The 22,172-nt window shown below is 49.4% G+C and overlaps 6 protein-coding genes across 6 annotated transcripts; 3 read left to right on the top strand and 3 right to left on the bottom strand.

The window, feature by feature from the left end:
• Window positions 1-243: 243 nt before the first annotated feature.
• On the bottom strand, window positions 244-2,079 carry HO173_004969 (uncharacterized protein; the record flags this gene model as incomplete). Its single annotated transcript, XM_037306887.1, has 1 exon — window positions 244-2,079. One exon carries the CDS (start codon window positions 2,077-2,079, stop codon window positions 244-246), a length of 1,836 nt encoding a protein of 611 aa, XP_037166011.1.
• An 863-nt stretch (window positions 2,080-2,942) lies between these two features.
• HO173_004968 (uncharacterized protein) lies at window positions 2,943-4,127 on the top strand (the record flags this gene model as incomplete). The annotated part of the gene is made up of 3 exons (XM_037306886.1): window positions 2,943-3,400; window positions 3,555-3,949; window positions 3,997-4,127. The coding sequence occupies 3 exons, from the start codon at window positions 2,943-2,945 to the stop codon at window positions 4,125-4,127; spliced, it is 984 nt and encodes a 327-aa protein (XP_037166010.1).
• A 96-nt stretch (window positions 4,128-4,223) lies between these two features.
• Window positions 4,224-6,969, bottom strand: HO173_004967 (uncharacterized protein; the record flags this gene model as incomplete). Its single annotated transcript, XM_037306885.1, has 2 exons — window positions 4,224-5,692; window positions 5,745-6,969. 2 exons carry the CDS (start codon window positions 6,967-6,969, stop codon window positions 4,224-4,226), a joined length of 2,694 nt encoding a protein of 897 aa, XP_037166009.1.
• A 3,154-nt stretch (window positions 6,970-10,123) lies between these two features.
• On the top strand, window positions 10,124-11,498 carry HO173_004966 (uncharacterized protein; the record flags this gene model as incomplete). Its single annotated transcript, XM_037306884.1, has 4 exons — window positions 10,124-10,368; window positions 10,450-10,905; window positions 11,160-11,323; window positions 11,395-11,498. 4 exons carry the CDS (start codon window positions 10,124-10,126, stop codon window positions 11,496-11,498), a joined length of 969 nt encoding a protein of 322 aa, XP_037166008.1.
• A 471-nt stretch (window positions 11,499-11,969) lies between these two features.
• HO173_004965 (uncharacterized protein) lies at window positions 11,970-19,917 on the bottom strand (the record flags this gene model as incomplete). Its single annotated transcript, XM_037306883.1, has 8 exons — window positions 11,970-12,833; window positions 12,893-13,213; window positions 13,328-15,078; window positions 15,144-18,324; window positions 18,379-18,462; window positions 18,570-19,095; window positions 19,140-19,531; window positions 19,600-19,917. 8 exons carry the CDS (start codon window positions 19,915-19,917, stop codon window positions 11,970-11,972), a joined length of 7,437 nt encoding a protein of 2,478 aa, XP_037166007.1.
• A 728-nt stretch (window positions 19,918-20,645) lies between these two features.
• HO173_004964 (uncharacterized protein) lies at window positions 20,646-21,515 on the top strand (the record flags this gene model as incomplete). The annotated part of the gene is made up of 3 exons (XM_037306882.1): window positions 20,646-20,687; window positions 20,746-20,764; window positions 20,812-21,515. 3 exons carry the CDS (start codon window positions 20,646-20,648, stop codon window positions 21,513-21,515), a joined length of 765 nt encoding a protein of 254 aa, XP_037166006.1.
• Window positions 21,516-22,172: the final 657 nt, after the last annotated feature.

Genomic DNA, 22,172 nt, shown 5'->3' with positions numbered 1-22,172 from the left:
TTCACCCCTGCTGAGCTGTAACCCGCCTAAGGAACCCTTACTCCACACAATCGTACATTCCCATTCACAATTGCTATTCCAAGGTCAACACCCACAAATTCTGTATCTATGCTTGATTTGAAAAGCTGCGAGGTAGAAGGTGTTAAGACATAGCCCCCAATAATGGAATTGAAACGTGGTCCCCGAGAATGCAATGCAGTTTTGCGCACACACCCACCGGTAGCTGGAAATTGGAAAATGACATTACACAACCTCTAATAGCTTTCGAAGCGTGGATACAATGGTCTCCTGAACATCGAGTGAATCGTCGTACTCCTCATCTCCTGAGTTGCTGGGATTGGGCTCTGCATTTAAGCAATCCATCACGAGCTTGCTGTAAACCTTACCCATTTGGAATTCAAGATCAGCCCTAATGCTGCAGCTTCCTCGCTCTTCCAACAGTCTCTGTTTCTCTTTGACCATTGAGTAATACTCCGTGGCATCCTTAGGCGCCAGTATGGCTAAAGAAGACGCCGCAGGTGAGGTAGCGTCTTTCTCATCCGATTGACTTCTTAATTGTTGCAGCAAGATTGTCGGCAAAGGCAACCAGAAAGCCAATTCAAGCAGGACGCAGCCAAGGCTGTACAAGTCGAATTTCTTGTTAAAGGAAGCCCTCCCGTGGCCCAGCGATCTAGGATGCCGATACAACTCCGAATGCGGCTGTGACGAGGGGGCCTCCGTAGTTTCGAGTGGATTGTCTGCTCTTGCGTACTCGTAGCCGCCAAGATAAGCTGATGACAGGTCGTCCTTACTGCTCCATTGCTCCGTGCCAGATTTAAAGATCAGGATATTGTCTGCTCGTATGCCTTTGTGCAGCCAGCCGGCTGTGTGGAGCTGAAGGACCGTTTCCGCCAACACAATGGCAATGCCTAAGCGGTTGTTGAGGCTCGGACGTTGAGAGGCTAGGTACAGGAGTTCCTTTAACGACCACATGGAAAAGGCGGTACCCAAAGCTTTTGGAGGACTAAACAAATAGGCGTACCGGCCTGACTTGGGTGCTTTGAGGAAGCCAAAACACGTCAAAGAGTGGAAGGCGGGGTTTGTCATTTCTGTTAGAAACGCTGCGACTTTCTTGATGCGATATTTCAGTTTGGACTCGACAGCACTTGCCACATCCTTCCATTCGACGATGACGGTATTCCCATCATATTGTGCAACTTCTCGAGACACCGTCGCGGAGACGTGGCCCTGACAGAGCAGAAGCAGATCGGAGCTATGCTGCAAGTCCTTAGCCCCTTTCAGCAGCGAGCTTCTATGATGTGTGGTGGACATCATCGTTGTCGATCTAGCACGCTGAGAAGTACCAGATGGCCCACAGCTCGGCAATCCAATCAACTCCAGTAGGAGTCCTTTGTGTCTTAGTCTGGCAGCCGCAGCAACAGCCCCATCAACCATGTCCAGGGGTCCGCTCATGGCATCCAACAATGCTCTGTCTGGGCTCTGAGCCACAATCGATCGCAGCACTGTATTTCCATCATTATAATTTGATTCCTGGTCTAATGGGTGCAGCACACTTAGAAGCTGTTCGTTGAAGTAGCGGATGTCCTTCAGGAGTACTCTGAGTCTGTCCGAGTCGATCGCGCCCCACTTGACCTTTTTCCAAGCATTGTTCCGTCTTGCGTACACTTTCGCGGTGTCATTGATGAATTGGGGTTTTGTCTTCTTTAAGAAAAATCCAAAGCGACGGTTCGGGGTTTGTAACTCTCTGATCTCTTCCTCTGTGACGGTGATATCAAGCCCATAGTTCTCCTTGAGTTCCGCTGCGTTGGTCAGGAGCTGTTCAAGATTCGCAAGGGTTTTGTGAACGAGCATGGGATTGGAGACATTCAATTCCGGTGGATCTTTAAATAAACCCACGGTTCTCGCCCATTTGTGGAGGCAGTAGTGCTCCCATTCTAGCTGACATGCAAGCACATCGCCTCTACTTCCAAGCTCCTGAGCAGTAGAAAGTAGCACAAATCCTTTGATGCACCCATCGAACAATTGGAAGCTCAAGGATATGAAGCTGGCGATAGAAGCAGCTTCTCCAATGCCGGCCATATGAGTCCCGGTGTCCTAGCGCCACTAAGATCTTGTTTAGGATTCGCGTATTTCTGTCCTACTCGAGTATCTTCGTAGGCTGTTTATTAGCTTTGCAAACCATCATCAAACCGACTGGAGGTAGTCATACCACTGTATCGGCATGGGGCAGTCGAAGTCGTCAAAAGCAAAAAAAAAAATAATAATAACATAAGGAGATTTAAAATATTATTTATAGGGATATTATAATAATAGGGCGGGTAATATAAAATTATTTTCGCGAGAGGTATAGCGAAGTATAAATATCTCTATTTAATCCTTAGCGTAACCAAGTTATAAATAATTAGAATAAATAACTAAAACTCTAAAATACCTAATAATTATAATATAAATATATCAACAGAAAAACTTAATTAGGTATCCCTATAGCAAATCTATTATCTAAATAGGGCCCCGAGGAGGACGCGAGGGCCATAAGGCACGCAATATGTTAATAATACTTATATTTTAACCCAAAAATAATAACTTATAAATAACAAAGATAACTTATAATTATACCATTTTTGGTAGGGTTGAAAATGTAAGATGGGTATAATTGTAAAATTATATTGGGTAAATTTAATGCTCAAAAGCAGACCTCGAGTTTTACTCCGCCTTGTTAAGTATCATGAGGCTGTGGGGGTTCTCCGCCCCTCTTTCGCATGTTAATCAGGCGGCTGTCGTCCACTCACATTGCACTAGTATGCAGCCCGCTATGCTCGCACATCCCGGCTCAGAAGGAATACGCGGGTGCGCTAGGCTGACAGTTGCATTTTTTCTCGCTACCCACCTCTTCATGAATTGGTCATCCTCTGCAGCTCTTTCAAAACTTTTCCCATCGTCTCATGGATTCTGCACACGCCTCCTCCTATCGAGCGGGCGAAGCGCCATCAAGACCCGCAAATTTTGATTATACGTATCAGCCGAACGAGGCTACAGACGCTTCCGTCAAACCCCTACCGCAGTCAGTTTTCAACGAGATCTCAACGAGATTAGAGGCGGAAGTGCAGAAGAGAGAATGGACCAATCGGCCAAGAACCTGGTTCATTCTGAACCAAATCAAACGCCTTGATGCTATGGAAGCGTTCATCAATCAAGGTCTCAATGATACCTCTCTACCATACAAGGGTCGAAACTCACTGCCGGAAACTCTCAATTTCTTTGAAGCCAATGACTTCTTGAAATGGCAAGATTTAGTAATCAGCGACGTACTGTCTTTGGAACAAGGCAAGCACGTTTGGATTCCGAATGGAGATGTGCTTTTCGAAAGCAGCCGGCCGAGGTTAGGTGTTGGTAGCCAAGGGTGAGAGAACCTTTCCAAGACTGTCCTACTTTTGGGTTGCACCTTCCAGATTTTCATGCTTCTTGCACAGAGTGATCTGGGCAATGCTTTCCGATTTCCTCTGCTGGGTTCGATATTTTCCCTATTTTGTGGACGGCACTAACCACGGCAACAGTTCCTCAGTCGTGGACAAAGTGGTCAGCAAAGCGACCGGAAAAGTGTACGCTCGAAAACGCATCAATCGTGCGAAGCTTTTTGGTCACGACAGACAAGCGCAGAAGACATATGAAAATGAAATCAAAGTTCTCTCCAAAGTTGCTGAGAATGATCATCTCATTAAAGTGAGGGGGACATATACCGACAAGAAGTATCTAGTCATGCTCTTGGAGCCTGTGGCCGATGGTAACCTAAAACAGTACATGAATAAAGGACCGTTGACTTCCACGGTAGAGCAGAGCAGGTTCCGGACGTATTTTGGTTGTCTGGCTCACACGATTCTGTTCCTGCATGATTCATCCATCCAAACACTGCACAAAGACATCAAACCGGAGAACATATTGATTAAGGATGGTCATCTCATCTTGACAGACTTTGGGACAGCTTTTGATTGGTCGAAGACAGGTCAAAGTATGACCCGGAGCAATGTTGGGGATCACCGAACACCGCGATATCAGAGTCCGGAAGTTGCTACTTCAAGCGAATTTCACCGCTCATCAGACATTTGGTCATTGGGTGTCGTCTTCCTTGAGATGGTTACCGTACTTCGAGGGAAATGCATCCTTGAAATGGATACCTTCCTACAAAACAACGGACATCGGCACACCGAGATGACTGTCTCTGCTGCTCAAACGAGCTTGACTGTCTGCGGCGTCAATCGCTCAAGCTGACTATCGTCAAACTCCCAGCAATGGTCATAAAGCGGCCCTTTACCCCTGCGCTTCCTCACACTTGGGTTGTTGTGTTCAGATTGGCCGTCCATCTCGTCAGCGAGTCCGTGATCCCATCCCTGCTCATCAGATTGTAGTCCCAGAGCGTCCTTGAAAGATTTCCATACTTCTTGCTGGTTCGAGACACCCGGTTTGACCTTGTATCTCAAAGCAATCGCAGCATATCCCGAGACGGAGATGGTTCCCTTTCGTCGGAACGTGTTGGGCTCAGTGCTTCGCTTTTCTAGTAGTAAGCCGTCGATTTCTGCCCGCTTCTCTCCATGATAAGCGCCAATGAATAAGATGTAACCGTCTATGGTCTCACAAATTTCTCCCGTGTCGAGATCGCTTTCAACGTCAGCAGCCTCGTGCTCGTATTGCTGGTTGCCGTCGTGTAAGAATAGGTTCGTTTTTTTGTCATACATCATGGGTATCAACTTGTTTTTGTTCCAATATTTCAGCATCTTGAGGGTGCCAGAGATGACAAGCGTTATCCTTCTGAGGAAGCCGGAGATGACGAGCTCGTTGGTCTGTTTACCATCGAGTAGTTCCCCAGAGAGGGGACCATTTTGTATGTTGATGACTCCACGATAATATTGATGTCGTTCCAAGTTTGATGGTGGAGAACTTGAGCTCTCTGGAAAAACCCTTGTATTTAGTTTGACCTCGCCGTCAATCGAGGCCCAGGACCATGAAGGGGCCTCTAAGAGCTCTTCCTGAATAGGACGACCTCGGGATTTCCAGCCAAGACACAGAGGGAAAGTAGACCACCACATGCCTGAAAAGTAGATGTCATCAGGTAGGAGCTTTTGGAACTCCTTTGCTAGTCCTGAAATAGCTACCAACTTATCAGTCGGGTTGCTTAGCTTCTTTTCCGAGTACATTTCGCAAAGGTCACCCCAAAGTTCATGTATTTCGATTGCCGGTCGCAGTGGTGTGATCGTGGAATCCTTCAACAGCATGTTACGCTTGTTATAGAAGCGTGGTGCGCCATTTGGGAATGTTTCACTTGCAAAGTATGGTGCTTTGGAGCAGCACTCCCAAAACATCTCCCGCTCGGTAAAGTGAAAAATCCGTCGTGCGAGATGTCTTTCTTGGAACACCCAAGCTCTCTGGGATAAGGGGGCAGTGTTGACCCAGTCAAACATATCACGCTCATCAACGGTCAATTGGATAGTCTGTCTTATCTCTGGCAATTCTATTGTTAGAGGCTGAACCCTCATCGGGGAGCGGGGGTTGAAGAGTCCATCCCGAGCATCAGCATTCCAGTCTGCGGAAATGTTGAAGTACCCTTGCTTATAGACTCGATCCATCAGCGAAGCCTCGCGTCGCCAATCGGCATCGCTGTCCTGGATGATACACAGAGAGTCTATCCAAAGCCATCGAACTACATGAAAGCATGAATGAGTTTGAAGACTGCTTGGGTATTGGGAGGTTACCTTGAAACCATTGGGCGACTGTGATAGCATCTCGGAATGTCTGCGGTATTTTCTCGATACTGATGCCTATCTCATGTCTATCCCGCTCGTTCGCAGATGTCAGGACGGGCATCTCTTTTGAGCCCCACTTCCCCCAACAATGACTCAGTGTAATATACCTCTTTTCCTTGGGGAAAGCATCGGAAACCTCCCTTGATGATTCCAGCCGCAATACTGAGGTCTTTGATGCATGTCTAACATCTAGGAGCCGAGTTGGAAGCCATGTGCCCTCTGACGAATCGCAATCCACATGTTGTCCATCTTCATTCTTCTGACAGCGATCAAGCCATTCTTTTGCCAGTCTTTGGGATGAAATAGATCCTGTACTATCTTCTTCTGGAATGGCCGAAATATCTTCATCGCTGTCACTATCGCGTGAACATGGACGGGGACGATATCGACCATTATTTTCAGGGATATCAGCTGAGCTACTTCGACTCAGCGGACCTCCGTGACGTTCTGTGGATGGCGCGGACTCATCACTACCGCTGTCTGTGCCTCCCGAAATCAGAGACCGGGGCAAAGCGTCTTCCACGATGTCTATTATCTGACCATAATCGCTGACGTTGCTGCTTGAGCTATGTGACCTGGCTTGAGAAACATCTAAATCTGAGGCTGCGTCAGAAAGGTGGGCAAAGTCCTCGGTGGGCCAAATTTGCAATCTGAGGAAATTCCAGTAGTTATCTTCGTTTCTGTCCCGCTTTGGATTGGTCGTTGAGAAGTGAAGACGACAGTATTTCAGAGTCTCATGCCTTGTGAAGTCGACATGAAAAGACATTTCGACCTTGGTGTCCCGCGCAACATGTCTCCACATTCCAGCTTCACCCTCCGGGCCTCTCATATACGAGGCAAGAAATATGCAAAGATGACAAGAGTAGGAAAACGCCTCATCGAACAGTGAGTACAGCTCACGATGATGGGAGACAACTTCAGAGAGTTCGAGATCTTTGGCGGAAGTCCGCCACGCTTTACATGCTCCCACAACGTACGCAAAGTATTCCAACGCGCTTCTGCATACGTCGCAAAGAGGGGAGTTTGTGCGAATGGGCCTGCGTTCGGCCTTGGGACGGGTCGGTGGAGGAACCTCAGAGTGGTATGACCAGTCATTGCTACGATATCTGCTTTCCTCGAATAGTTGCTTGAATGGTAGTTCGGCGTAAACGGCAACCTTGTCCCAGGAACTCATACTTCAGCGGCGTGATAGTATGTTGACTATATTCCTACTTTCTTCCAAGTTGTGGCGGTGAGACAAGATATTATTCGTGCAAACACAAAGGATTTGAATAAGTTGCTGACTAAGAAGTTTAAGCCAATCACCAGTGAGTGCATTAATTCGTGAGTTCTACGCTGCGCAACGGGGGCGAGGCGGGGTTTGCTTCGAGGGGTCAAACCCCGCCCCGAACCCTACCCCGTTACGCAGCGTATTCGTAACGATTAACATTTAGTCGAATACTATAAAATTTATTTATTTATTTAATACTATTTACTATTATTACTATTATTACTATTATTACTATTATTACTATTATTACTATTATTACTATTATTACTATTATTACTATTATTACTATTATTACTATTATTACTATTATTACTATTATTACTATTATTACTATTATTACTATTATTACTATTATTACTATTATTACTATTATTACTATTATTACTATTATTACTATTATTACTATTATTACTATTATTACTATAGAGGTCTATATCGAAAGTCTTATACCGTTAAGACTCTTACGCTTAGACTTCGAATAACGCCTCACCTAAAGGGCTATCTAGATAATACGTCTGGAGTTCTTCGAAATCGCATCTAATTCTAGTTAGGTTTCGAGGCTTAATACCTCTATTAAGCTAAAAGAAGTATCTAAAATCTTATCTATACGCTGTGAGAAGATATTTCTAAACTTTTTCTCTATAAGGCCGCTTTCCGAAAGTAGGATTAGGGCTGCACTAGCGCATATATAGAACTTTTAATATAGACCTCTATATTATTACTATTATTACTATTATTACTATTATTACTATTATTACTATTATTACTATTATTACTATTATTACTATTATTACTATTATTACTATTATTAACTATTATTACTATTATTACTATTATTACTATTATTACTATTATTACTATTATTACTATTATTACTATTATTACTATTATTCTCCAACTAGGCAATCTACTACGTGAAAAACGTGGCAAGTGCTACGACGATACAGCATCCCAAGGTGTTAACGAACGGCGTCAATGATGCTTCCCAGCAATTCGTGACCGGAATCTTTTCCATCATAGGTCGTGGCATGAAAGATGGATTCTCATTCGGCGCATTGCTCCTGTGAATCGAATGCCCAGCCCTAGTACGAGCAAGAGATAAGGTTCCGGCTCGTCCTTGAATTTCCCCCAAGCAAATGATCCTGATGCACATCCTGGAGCGATGGTGCGGATGGCTTTGAGATATTCGAATTCACCTTTGATTACGAGTCGACCAGTCTCGCCGAGCGAGGTATTAGTAAAGGTACAAGTCAGAGGCTAATACTTCGGATGGCAAGGGTGGAATGAAGCAGAGACAGGTTGAGAAAGAAGTTCTTGGATTGTTCAGCGAGCAAGCGGGTAAGAAGCTTTGCAGTCCTGTCTCACCCAAGAAATAAGGTACCCCAGACTGAGAGCGGCAGTGACCGTAAGTTCCCGAACGGGGAAAAGCTAGAAAAGGATGAAGATTGAAGACCTAGATTGATTCCCACTACCTCTTGGACCGTGACTGCGTGCCTCCCTCTCTTTCAAGATGTTTTCTACCTCTTTATTCCAACCATTCACCTCGGCCAGCATGCAGAGAGGGTATGGAGGTGGCACGGACATCAATGGCAAAAGGGTGCGGCAGAAGTCTGACCACCTTCGCCATTCAGAATCTCACCCAACACAGTTCTAACAATAATGATAAGCTACAGTTGATGCACGCGGCCTTCTGACATTCGAGAATCCCAAGCCCCACCTCTTCACAGGTTTCACCATGCGGAGAGACTTAGGGGTAAGGTAGATCCTACAGAGTACTACATATGAAAAGTGGTGGTCCATCAATTACTTCACACACCATTGGTCGAAATCCCTGATAAGTCGAAACTGCTTTCCGATGCATGTAAGATTTCCGCTACCCATTGCCTGCCGAAAAAAAGAAGAAAAAAGAACCCCCCCCGAAGACTGGGCCACTTATCCTGATGAGGAAACCCTTGCGCAATGCGGCGGAGCGGCCTGGAATAATATCGAGACTCGAATCGCGAAACATTTCTCGATTGTGTGCCCCTCTCAAAGGACCAAGCACTCGTTCCTGCTGCGCCACTACCTACTTGCCCATCGTTCCAATCAAATGTTTTAGACCGTCATTGCAAGTACCCTCTACACGGAAACTACGCTTAAAATGCACACCACCCATTGGTCTTTGCGTGCTCGGAACGCGAACAACCACCACCATAGTGAAATTCGATAGGCAGGGAAAGCGAGGTTTTTGGCAAGGCCTGCATTGCATGTCTTTTGGGGCTGGATGTTACTTAGTATAGCACCAGCTGCTTCTCTTTGGTCCATGCATGATAAAAGCCCAGCCTGCTGAGGCCTCTTCTTCCGCGGTCCTTGTTTCTCTATCTTCTCTGCTCGACTCTACTGCTCATTACGGCTTTGACGTTCCGAACGTCCAAGCAGCTATCGGACAGCATACGTGCTGCCGTCAAAAGGCGCTGACTGGCGGCCAACAATGTCGAGGCATCAGAACGGCGTGGGTGTCGGTTACCCAGTCGTGCCGACTTCTTACGAAGTCGCTCACGTCGTCACTCTTTTGGTGTTCACATTTCTTGCAACCGTTGCAGTCGCACTCAGGTTTTGGGCTCGACGTATACAGAAGCAAGCTCTCGCACTCAATGATTATTTGATAGTTCTGGGTCTGGTGAGCAGCCGGCAACGAAAGCCAAGTCCATTCCACCGTTTGACTGTCGCAGATCTTTGCTTTTGGTGAGACTGGCGTCAATGCCTACGGTGACTCTCCTTTGCCACTATGAAATATGTCTTGAGCAAGTATCCTTGCTTACATTTGCTAGGCTGTTGCTTTCCTCCTCAATGGAAGAGTTCCACTCAATCTGCAGACAGAACACTGGCTCTTCAGGTATGAAATACTTGCCTCCAAGGAGAGTCAGTCTAAAAGCAGCGTGCCCAGCTCATATTCTTATCGCCGATTATCTGGGTGGTCGCTGTCACAATCATTCGTGCTTCGATAATTTTCCTATACATTCATGTCTTCCCAACCCGCCCCTTTCGCATCGCTTGCTATGGGGCATTACTTCTCAACATGACCTTCCTGACGGCCACGATTCTTGCGGACTGCTTAATCTGTCGACCTATAAGGTACAGGTGGGATTTCGCTATCAAGGGAGCCTCATGCGGAGACGAAACAAAGCTCGGTCTCTTCATCGCGATTGTTAACTTCCTACAAGACGTCATTGTCGTGGTATTGCCTATGCCTATACTTTGGAATTTGCAAATGGCCGTGAGCAGGAAAGCGGCGCTGACCGGCATGTTCGGGATGGGCATCCTGTAGGGCTCCCGGCTCCCGTGGTTGCTACTGCTTGTTTCGCAGAGACATGTAACTTACTTGCTGATACCTTTGCGATGCAGAATCTGTGCTGTGACCGTCTACCGCATCCAGGTAACCGCCACCAATGACAATCCGAGCAACCCATCTTCGCAAGAGAAATACGCTCTCATCGCGCTCCTGACCTCTCTCGAGACGCTCCTGGGTATCATAAGTGCCTGCTTGCCGATCCTGAAACCGATAACCAAGAGACTTCGGGTCTCACTCCCCAAGCGCGGGTCAGACACAAACAAACCCTCCGCATCTGGCAGCATCCCTATCATTATGCGTATAAGTCACATATTTACAGCATCGTCCAAGAAGTATTCGTCAGGAGAGCATATTCCATCGCCGGATCGGTCGTGGTATGAGATGCAGGTGGGTAAGGATGGGACAACGCACGTTTCGGTGAGACCGAAAGCAGACCCAAGGACAGAGGACGAGCTAGCCGGGAAACCCGCCGGAAGGGATGAAGATATGGAGAGCATATACAACGCTATGTGAACGCCCGTCGGGCCGAGTCAGCAATCGCTTCATGGAAGATTGATACTCTGGAACGTGGTATAATGGTATAGATCATGTTGGGCCAGCATAAAGAACCTGACCGGGGTGTTTTCGCCCCCCCCCATATAGGTCTATAATAACATCAACGTTCCCTGTCCTTTATTCAGACCATCACAATCACCAGTCCCCCCCCCCCCTCTCTCAGCAGGAGCAGGAATAACCTCCTCCACCTCACAAAAGACCCAACAAGGATCTACACATACGCGCACCTTCCCCACCACTCCTTCCACCCCAACACACACCCTCGCACGCTACGATTTAAGAAGCTCAAAGCCGCATCTTCCCACACGGAAGCGAGGTTCGAGAAAGCTCCCGCGGCCCTTGGGGCCGGGGCCGCTGTTTCGCTGGCGGCAGGTAAGTAGGTTGAGTGAATTTTACGAATGTGGACGATGGAGTGTGAAGACTGAATGGTGTCGAGGGGACAGATGGGACGGTGGCGTACGGCGCGGGCGGGCCGATTTGCCGGGCTGGTGTGATTGTTGCGGCCGTGAGGGAGGGAGTTAGTTGGGAAGATGACGGGGACAGATGACTCGAGTGGAGCATATCGATTGGGCCGATTGGAAGGTTACGAGTGCATTGCGTGACGTCTAAAACTCCAAAAGATAGTCCGAGGTGCTTCACACTTCGTACATGTAAGTGTCCCATTCCTTCCCCTTCTCTTTACGCATGAGACCAGCCTTGATAACGCCGATCACGCACCTCTCAATCACCACCGTTGACAGATCGTCTGGATGCGTGTGCGCGCGAGGAGGTTGGTACGTTGACCGAACCAACATAGATCGTTACGACGGAGAGGCTCGTGCCGTACAGCGCGACAGCTACGAGCCAAACTGGGCTGAGGAACCTGGCGTGACCGTCGTCGAAGCCCTGGCCGAGTTGCGGAAAGCATGGGTATCAGAGTCGATGTATTGTGTTATTAGGAAAGGGAAGATTAATACATAGGTTTGCAAAAAAAACACGGTTACACACCCCCGTAAGGAAGGTAGTCACAATCTAAGCCTCACCCCGACCCAGCGTCATCCGCCCCCTCCTTCCTCAACCCCTCACACAGCTTCGACCGCGCCACGATCATCTCCGCCAGCCCCTTGATGCTCGAGCTAGTCATCAACTCCAACGTGCTCATCGTCGCCTCCATCTCCCGGGTGATCCAGCTCCTCACCTCGATCGCGATCAGCGAGTCAAGCCCCAAGGCGACGACGGGCTTCTGGGTGCTGATCTCGTCGGCGGGGATGATGAGCACGCCGGAGAGCTTGCCGATCAGGCCGTCCGAGGCGGCGCGCGTGGCGTCTTCCAGGCTGCGGGCCTGCTTCAAAGCCTTCCTCGGCGTCATGCCGGATCCCTCGCCGTCCGATCCCCCGGCGGTACCGGCCGCGCGGCGAAGGTGCGAGAAGCGGGCGTCGGTGGCCCAGAAGAACGCGGCGTGCTTCGGGTTGTAGTTGTCAAAGTCGAGGCCGATCGTGCATTGGTGATCGGCATGTTTGTCGATCTGACCGGTCACGGCCAACTTGATCAATGCAAGGACGTCCGCCTCGTTGAGGGTGGCGTCGCCGCTGAGAGATTCGAGGCCGGCTTGGAGCTCGGGCCTCTCGGCCACGAAGCCGATTTCTTTGACCACGCCCAGATCGATGGATGTAGCTGGAAGGCCTTTGGACACCCTGTAGTGGGCGAACTCGTCGAGGAAACTGTTGGCGGCCGCGTAAGCTGCTTGGCCGCGGTTACCAATAACGCCACTGATGGAGGAGAGCATGATGAAGAAGTCGAGTTTGTGGTCGAGCAGCGTTTCGTGGAGGTTCCTGGCGCCGTCGACTTTCGGCCGGATCACGTCCGTCCAGTCGCTGAATACTGCTTGTTCGAAAAGGACATCCTATATTAATCCGATCAGTATCTTGACCTAATGTTCCAAAAGCCTTCGTGAAAACAGACCTTGTTGACATATGCGCCATGGATAACACCCCCAATGGGTGGCATTATCTTTGCGCATTCTGAGATGAGAAGACGCATGTCGGCCTCGATACTGGCATCACACTTGCGAATTTCGACTTTGATGCCGATCGAGCTTAGTTCGTCCACCAAATTCTGTGCCACGGTTTGAGTCTTGCCGCTTCGAGAAGCTAGGATGATGTTCTTCGCTCCACGTTGCGCCATCCACCGGCATATGGCACGTCCTATTCCGCCGGTGCCGCCAGTGATCAAATACGAGACATCAGCGCGAAGTATATCTGGTTCGAGTAAAGACCGGGTTGCCTAGAATGTTTGTCAGCTTTGACTTTTACTCAGCGATCTGGGTAAAACCACTGGGGCGCAAAAAGTCACATGGTATCAGAAGGCCTGATATCTGCTCTCAATGTATCGACTTACCATCACTGTGTCATTTGCCTTGGGCACTATGACCAATTTTCCCATCAGCTTGCCGCTTTGCAACGACCGAAAGGCCGTCTCGGCCTCCGACACGGCAAACTCGTGAATTGGACTGACAGGCGCGACGATGTCTTGACGGAACAAGTCCATGACCTCTTTGAAGACTTCTTGCAGCACTCTAGGCTTGTACTGGACCAATGCCGTCAAATCCACAGCTGTGAAGCTGACGTTCTGTTCGAATCGGGCCATCTCCAAGTTCGTATTGCCGGTGATGTCTCGCTTGCCAATTTCAACGAATCTTCCGAACGGAGCCATACACTCCCACGTAGCGCTTAATTGCTCCCCGGCAAGAGAGTTCAGGGCGACATCGACACCCCTACCGCACGTAGCCTCCATGACTCCTTTCGCAAAGGAAGTGTTGCGACTGTAGAAAATGCATTCCTCAGGGACATTGTATTTTTGCATCAAGAATTCTTTCTTCTCTGGGCTCCCAACAGTCGCAAGGACTCGAGCCTTTGTCGCTTGAGCTAGCATTATGGCGGCTTGACCGACACCGCCCGCGGCTGCATGGATTAGAACAGTCTCATCGGGGCGAAGACGAGCCACGTGGGCGAGGCAGTACTGGGCGGTACAATAGATGATTGGAATCGAAGCCCCTTGCGGATACGATATAGAATCAGGTAGCAACACGGCACAATCGGCTTTACATCGGGCGAGATTGGCAATAGTACTTCCTGATACGGCACAGACTCGATCACCTCGTCTGATTGCACGAACGTCGAGTCCGACTCTAGTGACCACGCCAGAGCATTCTTGTCCGAGATGATTGCCGGCCAGTTGTCCGAGAGCCAGAATGACATCTTTGAAGTTCAAGCCCGCAGATTTGACGTCGATCTCGATCTCGTCGTCGAGCAGAGGTTTCGTTGCCTGCTTGTCTTCCACAAAGCATAGAGTATCGAGAAATCCAGGACTGGCAACGGTCAGTTTCAGTGGTCGCCCTTCTTGTACAAAAGGCTGAAGGTCCCTGAAGCCTTTATGAGTCTCTCGGTTCAGGTGTTGGTCCAGGGCATTGTCATGAACGAGTCGAGGAATGTAAACAACACCATCTCTCACAGCAAGTTCGGTGTCGTACTCAGTCTGCGCGAAGGAGCAGAAGAATGAGCGCTCAAAGATTTGACCAACGAGGTCAACAATATTGCTGGACGGGAACCCCCAGTCGTCGATTGCCAGGGTCACGAGGTTGGTGATCTGTGATTCTGAGCGGAGGGTCCTCGTCAATCCTCTCACAGTTCCGGCATCCGGAGACGTCACGCCGCCTGTAATCCAAAGGACCCCAGCCGCTTGAGACAAGGCCTTCAATCCTCTAAAAGAGTCAGCAGTCATAGTGGTCAAGTGCGGGCATCTTGGGTCGTCAATGACAATACAATGCTTTCCACTGAGGTTTGTAACCGCCAGTTCAGCAAATTGCACCCATACCACAGTCCTTGGACCCCAGACGTTCAGAACGTTCTCAAAGTCAGCTTTAGAAGCCCCTTCGGGGAGCCCTTGTGCGACGACGATTAAATCAACTACAGTCTCATCAGGCGTAGTGCCTATCGGAGCGGCGGTAGCGAATGCGACACTGACAGCATGTTGTGCATCCTCGGAGTAGTGTTGCGGAATAAAATCAAGCTCAGAGAACCCGTTTGCTTCGAAAAGAGCTTTTGTTCGGGCTTGACTGGTCGTGGTGCAGTCTTTCTGGGGTGTGTTGCCTGTTTTGCGATTGTCAATTAGCCACGACCTCACCATGTGAGGGAGGGAAAAGGTCTGCGCATACCATTCACATGATGATTGTTACCATTCACACGATGACTGTTACCATTCAGAAGATGATTACTACCGTTCATAAGATGGCTATCAGTGCTTTGTTGGCCGTCGAGCGACCAGCTCGGGGACGACCTTAGAGATTTCTCGAGGTTCGTGTCCTCGACAATGATTAATTTGCCTCCAGGTTGAAGCAGGGACCGGATGTGTGTTATTGCTTTTTGCGTAAAGGCCGTATCGAGAAGATGGTTGGATGCAGTAACAACAACAGCATCGTAAGACTGGGATTCAAAACCTTGGTCTTGTGGTAGAAGCTCAATGTCTAACGTTTTGCAGTTGACAAGCTTCCCCCAAGGAGCCAGCTTTGCCCTTACAGTCTCCAGGGTGTCCGGAGACGTATCTGTGAAGTCGTACTGCACAAACCTGGCGGGTTCCTCAGCAGCACCTCCCAGTAATTCTAGTATTGGGACTGTCGCACTGGTGGTGCCTGCGGAAATCTCTAGAATCCGAAGTCCCGGGTTCTGATGGGCCAACTTTCCAACGAGCTTCGCCGCAAACCCATAGCATTGCTGGTAGTCGTTACCATCAATTGACCCAAGCGCGCTCACGGGGAGACCTTTACTGCCCTGTGATTGCGGCAGGTAAGTCATGCAAGGTTCCCATTGCGTTCGCAGACATCGAGCTCTTCCGACATCTTGGTTGGTCTGGGACTGCTGCACAGGAACTTCGGTGAAACCTCTGATCGAAACCCCGCATCCATACGATGGATTCCGCACGTCCTTGACATCCATATCGAATATCTGTCTCCTAGAGAATGTGTCAGGCTCTTGGGTCCGCGTATAAACTTCGAACACCGCTCCAGGCTGCTTTGACAACTCAAGTGACACTGTCATCTCTCGAATTGCAACGGGCATGTAAGGCGCCTTGGAGAATAGACCGCTTTTTACCAACAACGCTGCAGCTCCGTGGAAGATAACGTCCAGGGTTATTGGGTGTATTATGTAGTCTGACTCGTAGTTGACCGGCATGCAAGCAGGAGTGTCCGGGACGATGGCGTTGTGCATCGCACACGATGGCCCGCTCATTACCTGCTCCATCTGCCGAAACATGGGCCCATAATCGAAGCCTGCGTCGGCTACCGCCTGATAAACCCCTTTAGCCTCGACTGGGCGGGTGCAGAGGCTTGTTCCTCGCGAAAGGTCTTCTGCGTAGCTCTGGAGACGGCTTCGTATTGCCACTTCGTTCTCGATTGGATTCGTCGCGTCCGCACTTCTAGGCTCTACAAGGCCACGGCAGTGCTCCAACCAGCCTCTCTCCAAACTCCAGGAAAACACTCTGAATTGGCTCCAACGATCTGATGATGACCGAGGGCCTTCATGGAACGGCGTCAGAGACAACCTGAGCTCAACGGACGTCGAGTCTGGAATGGCTAGAGCTTGATGGACGGAGACCTCCCGAAACCCAATAGAATTGAACTTGATCCCCTTCCAGCTTGCTTTTTGCCGGCAAGCTTCCATCGCCATGCAGAGATATGCTGCAAGAGGAAAGACAGTAAGGCCTTGGACCTTGTGGTCACGGAGCCAGGGAACGTCATCTGCCATGATTACGTTTCTCCATTGCGGCTCTAAAACACTGCAATCTGGCACACGGTTCCCCAAGAGGTCATGCCGTTGCGAAGAATATGTCTGCATTTCTTGGCTGGTTCTGCTCACGTGCCAGTACTCTTTCCCATGGTTCCACTGGTAAGGGGGTAGATCTGTCAAGATATTCGGTAACTCCCCTTTGGGAAAGTTGATATTTCCCAGCTGCATCCGACACCCACTCGTGAAAAGACGGGCCGACAATAGCAGCATACCTGAGACACTGTCTTCGTTACGAATAAGAGAGGGCATGTATTGGATTTTACGGAAGCTGCCCTCGACTGATTGCAAGATCTGGCGCACGGGACCTTGCAATGCCGAGTGAGGGCCGATCTCCACGAGGATATCGACATTCCTTTCAGTCAAGTCCCCGCTTATCCCACACATGCTTCGAGTTGCCTGTGAGAAAAGCACCGGCGAAGTGAGGTTTTCCACCCAATAAGTAGCTGTCAGCGTTGATGGCGCAACTCGAGCTCCCTTCAGTGATGAATGGAATTCGACCGTGGTTTGAGAACTGGGTTCCACCTTTCCTAGAAGTGATTTGTACTTGTCGGCAACGTATCTCATGTGATGAGAGTGATATGCGACGTCGACTCTCAGTCTTCTGTTCCAGATCGATCGCGTATCAGCCAATCTTCCTGTCTGTGATATCTGGTCGGCGTCACCAGACACTGTCATACTATTGGGGCTGTTGACGCAGGCGATGATCGCTTGACCGTGCGCGCTATCATCTATCAGAGCCTGAGTATCCTTTTCACTGGCTCCGACAGCCAACATGCCTCCGGAGATATCCTTGAAGTCCTCCGTCAGCGTTCTCGCGACAAGTCCCCTGTAGTAAGCGATCGCCATACATGCTTCGAGGCGAAGTATACCTGCAGCATATGCTGCAGCAATCTCTCCGCTAGAGTGCCCAGTGACACTATGGGGAACAACAGCCCAAGACGAAAGCAAATCCACCAAGGCGATCTGCAGGGCCGTACATGCAGGCTGGCTGATGTGAGCGCTGTTGATAATTGAGGTTTCTTGAGGCTTCTCCAACTCGTCAATGAGGGACCATGAAGCTCCGAGTTCAGTCAAAATTCGATCAGCCTCGCGCACTGTGAGCGCGTAAGCAGGATATGTATGGTACAGGGATTTCCCCATCGTAGGCCATTGCGAGCCTTGACCAGTGAAGATGAACCCAATATTGGGATGCTCTCCTGACCTGACGGGAGCGAGTGCTGTATCTTTTAGGTCGTAAACCAATTGGTCAGGATTTGAAGCCAGGACGGCGAACTTCCACGCAAGGATTGATCTTCTCTGGCCGAGTGTGAAAGCTAAGGACCTCATAAGCTCCGGGTACATGGTGACCGGGCGTTCTTTCGCGTACTCCGCGACCAGAGAGATCTGACGCTCAAGCGATTCTCGGTCATTGGCAGAGAAGACGTAAAGGTGCTGTTTCGTACTCGATTTGGTGGAGGGATCCCGATCATTAGATCTATTCCGAGTGTCTAGCGGGGTAGCAACGTAAGATTTTGTCTTGCCCGGGAAGGAGGATTCTTCCAATACAGCGTGCTATTTCATCAAAAGTCAATGCGGTTTCCGCCTCTCAGATCGGTTCATGCCTACCGCGTTCGCACCTCCGAAGCCAAAATTGTTCACAGATACCCGCCGCATACTTGAACTATCCCATGGTACGTACTTGTCAGAGACCTGCAAAAACTATCAGTGAACCTATCCCAACCACCCATTGACCTATGAACGCGATACGCTAATATCCCCTGCGTTCAATGAATGGAATTCTCAGGGAGTTTGCTTACCTTCATGTTGCTTTTCTCGAAAGGTATCTTGCGATTTGGCGTCTGCAGATCGCAATTGGGCAGCAGAAACTTGCGTTCCAGCATCAGAGCAGCCTTGATTACCGAGCAGATCCCACTAGCCCCTTCCAAGTGACCAATGTTCGACTTCAGTGAACCAATAAGAACTTTGCGCGACTCGGATGCACGTCCGAAAACTTCCGAAAGTGCCGCGGCTTCGATAGGATCACCGGCGGCGGTGCCGGTCCCATGGGCTTCAATAAAGTCTGTCTCCAGGGGATCTAAACCTGCTGAGCTGTACACCTCTCGAATGAGCGCCGTCTGCGCTTTGTTGTTGGGCAATGTGATACCAGCTGTTCTGCCGTCTTGATTCGTTCCTATGTTTCGAACGATTGCTCGTATTGAGTCACCGGCCTTTAATGCAGCTTTCAAAGGCTTGAGGATGATGCACCCCGTACCCTCGCCACGTCCATATCCACTGATAGCCCGATCATCAAAAGCATAGCATCTTCCATCAGAAGAGAGTAGCCTTTTCATGTTAGCTTTGGCTTTCGTACTTGATAAGCGCTCTACCTTGTAGTCGATAACGACACCGACGATTCTGCCAGAACATTCAGGTGCGAACCGCCAACAATGGCCGCGGATGACTCCCCGGCCTGCAGACTCTTGAATGCGGCATTCAAGGCAACAAGGCTCGAGGAACAAGCTGTATCAATAGTCATACTCGGACCCCGAAGATCAAATCCGTAGGAGATCCGATTGCTCAAAAGCGATTCCGCATTGCCGGTCACCTCAAACATTGGAAGATTGTCGAGGTCTTTCCACATGTGAGTGCGATATTCAGAATAGGAACTGCCGATGAATACCCCCATGTTAGTGCCTGCGACACTGGACAGTGTGATGCCGGCATTTTCGAGCGCTTCATAGCTGACTTCCAGCAAATGACGCTGTTGAGGATCCATTACCTGTTGCAAGTGCTTGGTCAGCTGACACTATACCCTCGAAAGCGGACCATAAAGCCATGAAAACTCACCGTTGCCTCGGCTGGTGTCAAACTGAAGAATTGCGCGTCGAATCGAGCAATGTTTTCCTCTACATAGTGTCCTCCCTTGGTATTGTAGCATCCTCTCTTGTCGGGATTAGGGTGATAGTGGAAGTTGGGCGTGTGTCGATTTTCTGGATGAAGAGTCCAACCACTTTGGCCACTTGCAAGCGAGTTCCACAGGTTCTCTACATTGGTCGCTCCAGCAGGAAGTCGACACGCCATACCAATTATCGCCACTGGTTCGTGTTCTCCATATAACTTCGAGAACAACGCTTCCTGGCTGTCCGGGCCCAGTGTGGGCTCCATATCGGTAGCGTTGAAGTCAGAGAAAAACAGCTGTAGACTCCAGGGCAAACGTGAAAAAATAACCTAGAATTTCCCATAAAGAACCCCGAGAGTCTGTCCAAAATATATGCCGATGCAATGCCTGAAAATAAAGAGATCCTTCTGTTTTAGCATGTGCATGATATATTCCTTTGAGTCTGGCCAAGCGGTAGAGCTTCCACACCTTCCGTGAAGCCGAGAAGACCGCACTTCTTGCCAAGGTTTTTTATGCAAAATCTTCGTCGTCAGCGAACAAAGCAATGTTGCCAAGACAGTTGGTGAATAATGCATATCATAGTGGCGTTCGCGTATCATAGCGGAGTCGGACCGATGATGGCCACCGAATTGGACGCGTGGTACTGGCATTGGTTGATAAGACGGACTTGTACTGCATCTGGCAACCAGCGTATAGATGCAGCCAATCAGTTAGTGTCCGAGAGAAGGCGTCGCAGCTCTCTCAACCGGGCTTTATTACCTAGGCTTTGTAGTCGTGATATCATGGCTATAATTAGGACAGACTGCAGGATATCAAGCACGAGAGACGCTAGTCGACGATAATGGACATTTACCGTATCGGGTATCGTTGCTGTCCGTCGCTCCATTGTCCAGAAAAACGCTTCCAAAACACTTGACCTACTTCCAGTTTCTCATTAATTGTTCATTCCTCTTAACTACACAAGACTACAGAGACGGGTGAAACGGTGGAAAGGATGAGGTTTTTATGTCTAGCAGGCGCTGGCACGAACGCAGAGGTGAGACACGGGAATGCTCTGTGACACCTCGTCCGACTGGCGCTGACACGATGAACAGACCTTTCGAGTGCAGATCTGTACGTACAACCTTATCTCTCATCGGTACCCTGCTGACAGGACACAGTGCCAATCGTCCAAGACCTTGAGCAGGACGGCACCGCGTCTTTCCACTTCATTCATGGCGACATCGAATCACCTCCTCCCAACGAATTCAAGGAGTTTTACGGCTCACCTCCTCACCGTCGCTTCCTCAAACAATACTGTAGCGGTAGAGCAGATTATGAGTTTTTTAATGCACTCTGGAGTGCGCCGCATCGGTTGACGCCAGAGCAAAAGTACCGTGAAATGGTGCAGTCTCTACGTCCCGAGAGTACCAACGACGTTCAAACGATCCTCGACCGCCTCTATCGCGTTCTCGACCACGACGGGCCTTTCGACGGAATCATCGGAAATTCGGAAGGCGCATCCGTGGCTGCTATGTTCGTTGTCAACTACTTGACAAGGTGTGCACGGAAGGAAATTCAGAACTCATTGAAATGTGCGGTGTTCATGAGTGGCGGTCCACCCTCTTTCCCGGATGGCACGGGGGTTTTCCTCGCTGACGAGCACGGTCAAATCATTACCATGCCGACATGCCATATCATTGCGTACAACGATTCGTTGATAGATAGTGCAGTTGCTCTCTACCATCTTTGCGATCAAGCGTCTGCAACTATTGTAGACCACGGTAAAGGACACTTGGTGCCCCGGGATCCGAAGTCTTCTAAACTCATGGTCAAGGGAATCCGCGACTTGATCGTACGGGCAACAAGCTCTTCTCCAGGTTGACTGCTATACCATGGCGTTCGCTGTGGGCCTGGACTTGGCCTTCGCACCGCATCACAAGGCTAACGTGGGGGTCATTGAGATCGAGTTCGCCAATGTTTTTGAAGTGTACGTAGTCCGAGACCATCATACTAGTATCGAGTCGTATTGATCTTGTGGGTCAAAGGGCTCGGGTTCCAGAATAGAACAATCTAATGAATGAAGTCAAAGCGAAGCTCGGACACATGGCCAAACAGAATAGCCAATGGGTTTCCCTCAGGCATGGGTGTATTACAACAGAAGTGAAGAGGGATCCACATCTAGCAAGAGTAGACTAGAACTTTACGCCTCGCTGGGTGGACCTGAGGAGGTGACGTTACGTAGAGGTAAACACATGCTACAGGCGACTCGCCACCATCAGAGGCTGTCATTGTCACAACTCTAGGCCAGGCGAAAACGGGTTTCACGGTTTGCCAACATCAGGAAAGGTGGTGTGTTAGAAGCAAGGACGACGATGATGGCGGGAAGGGGTTGATGTGCGAATTCAAATTTGCACCGCTTAGCTCGATCAGGAAGGAAGGCTCGGCGCGCTCGACCGAAGATACGGTAGCCGCCACAGATGCAGGGCTGAGAAGACGAAAAGTTACATTATGCGGCTAAAGTATATGAGCAACTAGTTCG

Source organism: Letharia columbiana (genome assembly GCF_014066305.1).
Source record: "Letharia columbiana isolate WasteWater2 chromosome Unknown Sc0000013_s0, whole genome shotgun sequence".
Lineage (NCBI taxonomy): Eukaryota > Fungi > Ascomycota > Lecanoromycetes > Lecanorales > Parmeliaceae > Letharia > Letharia columbiana.
The sequence above is the reverse complement of the archived record's forward strand: the minus strand, read 5'-3'. Positions and strand labels throughout refer to the sequence as shown.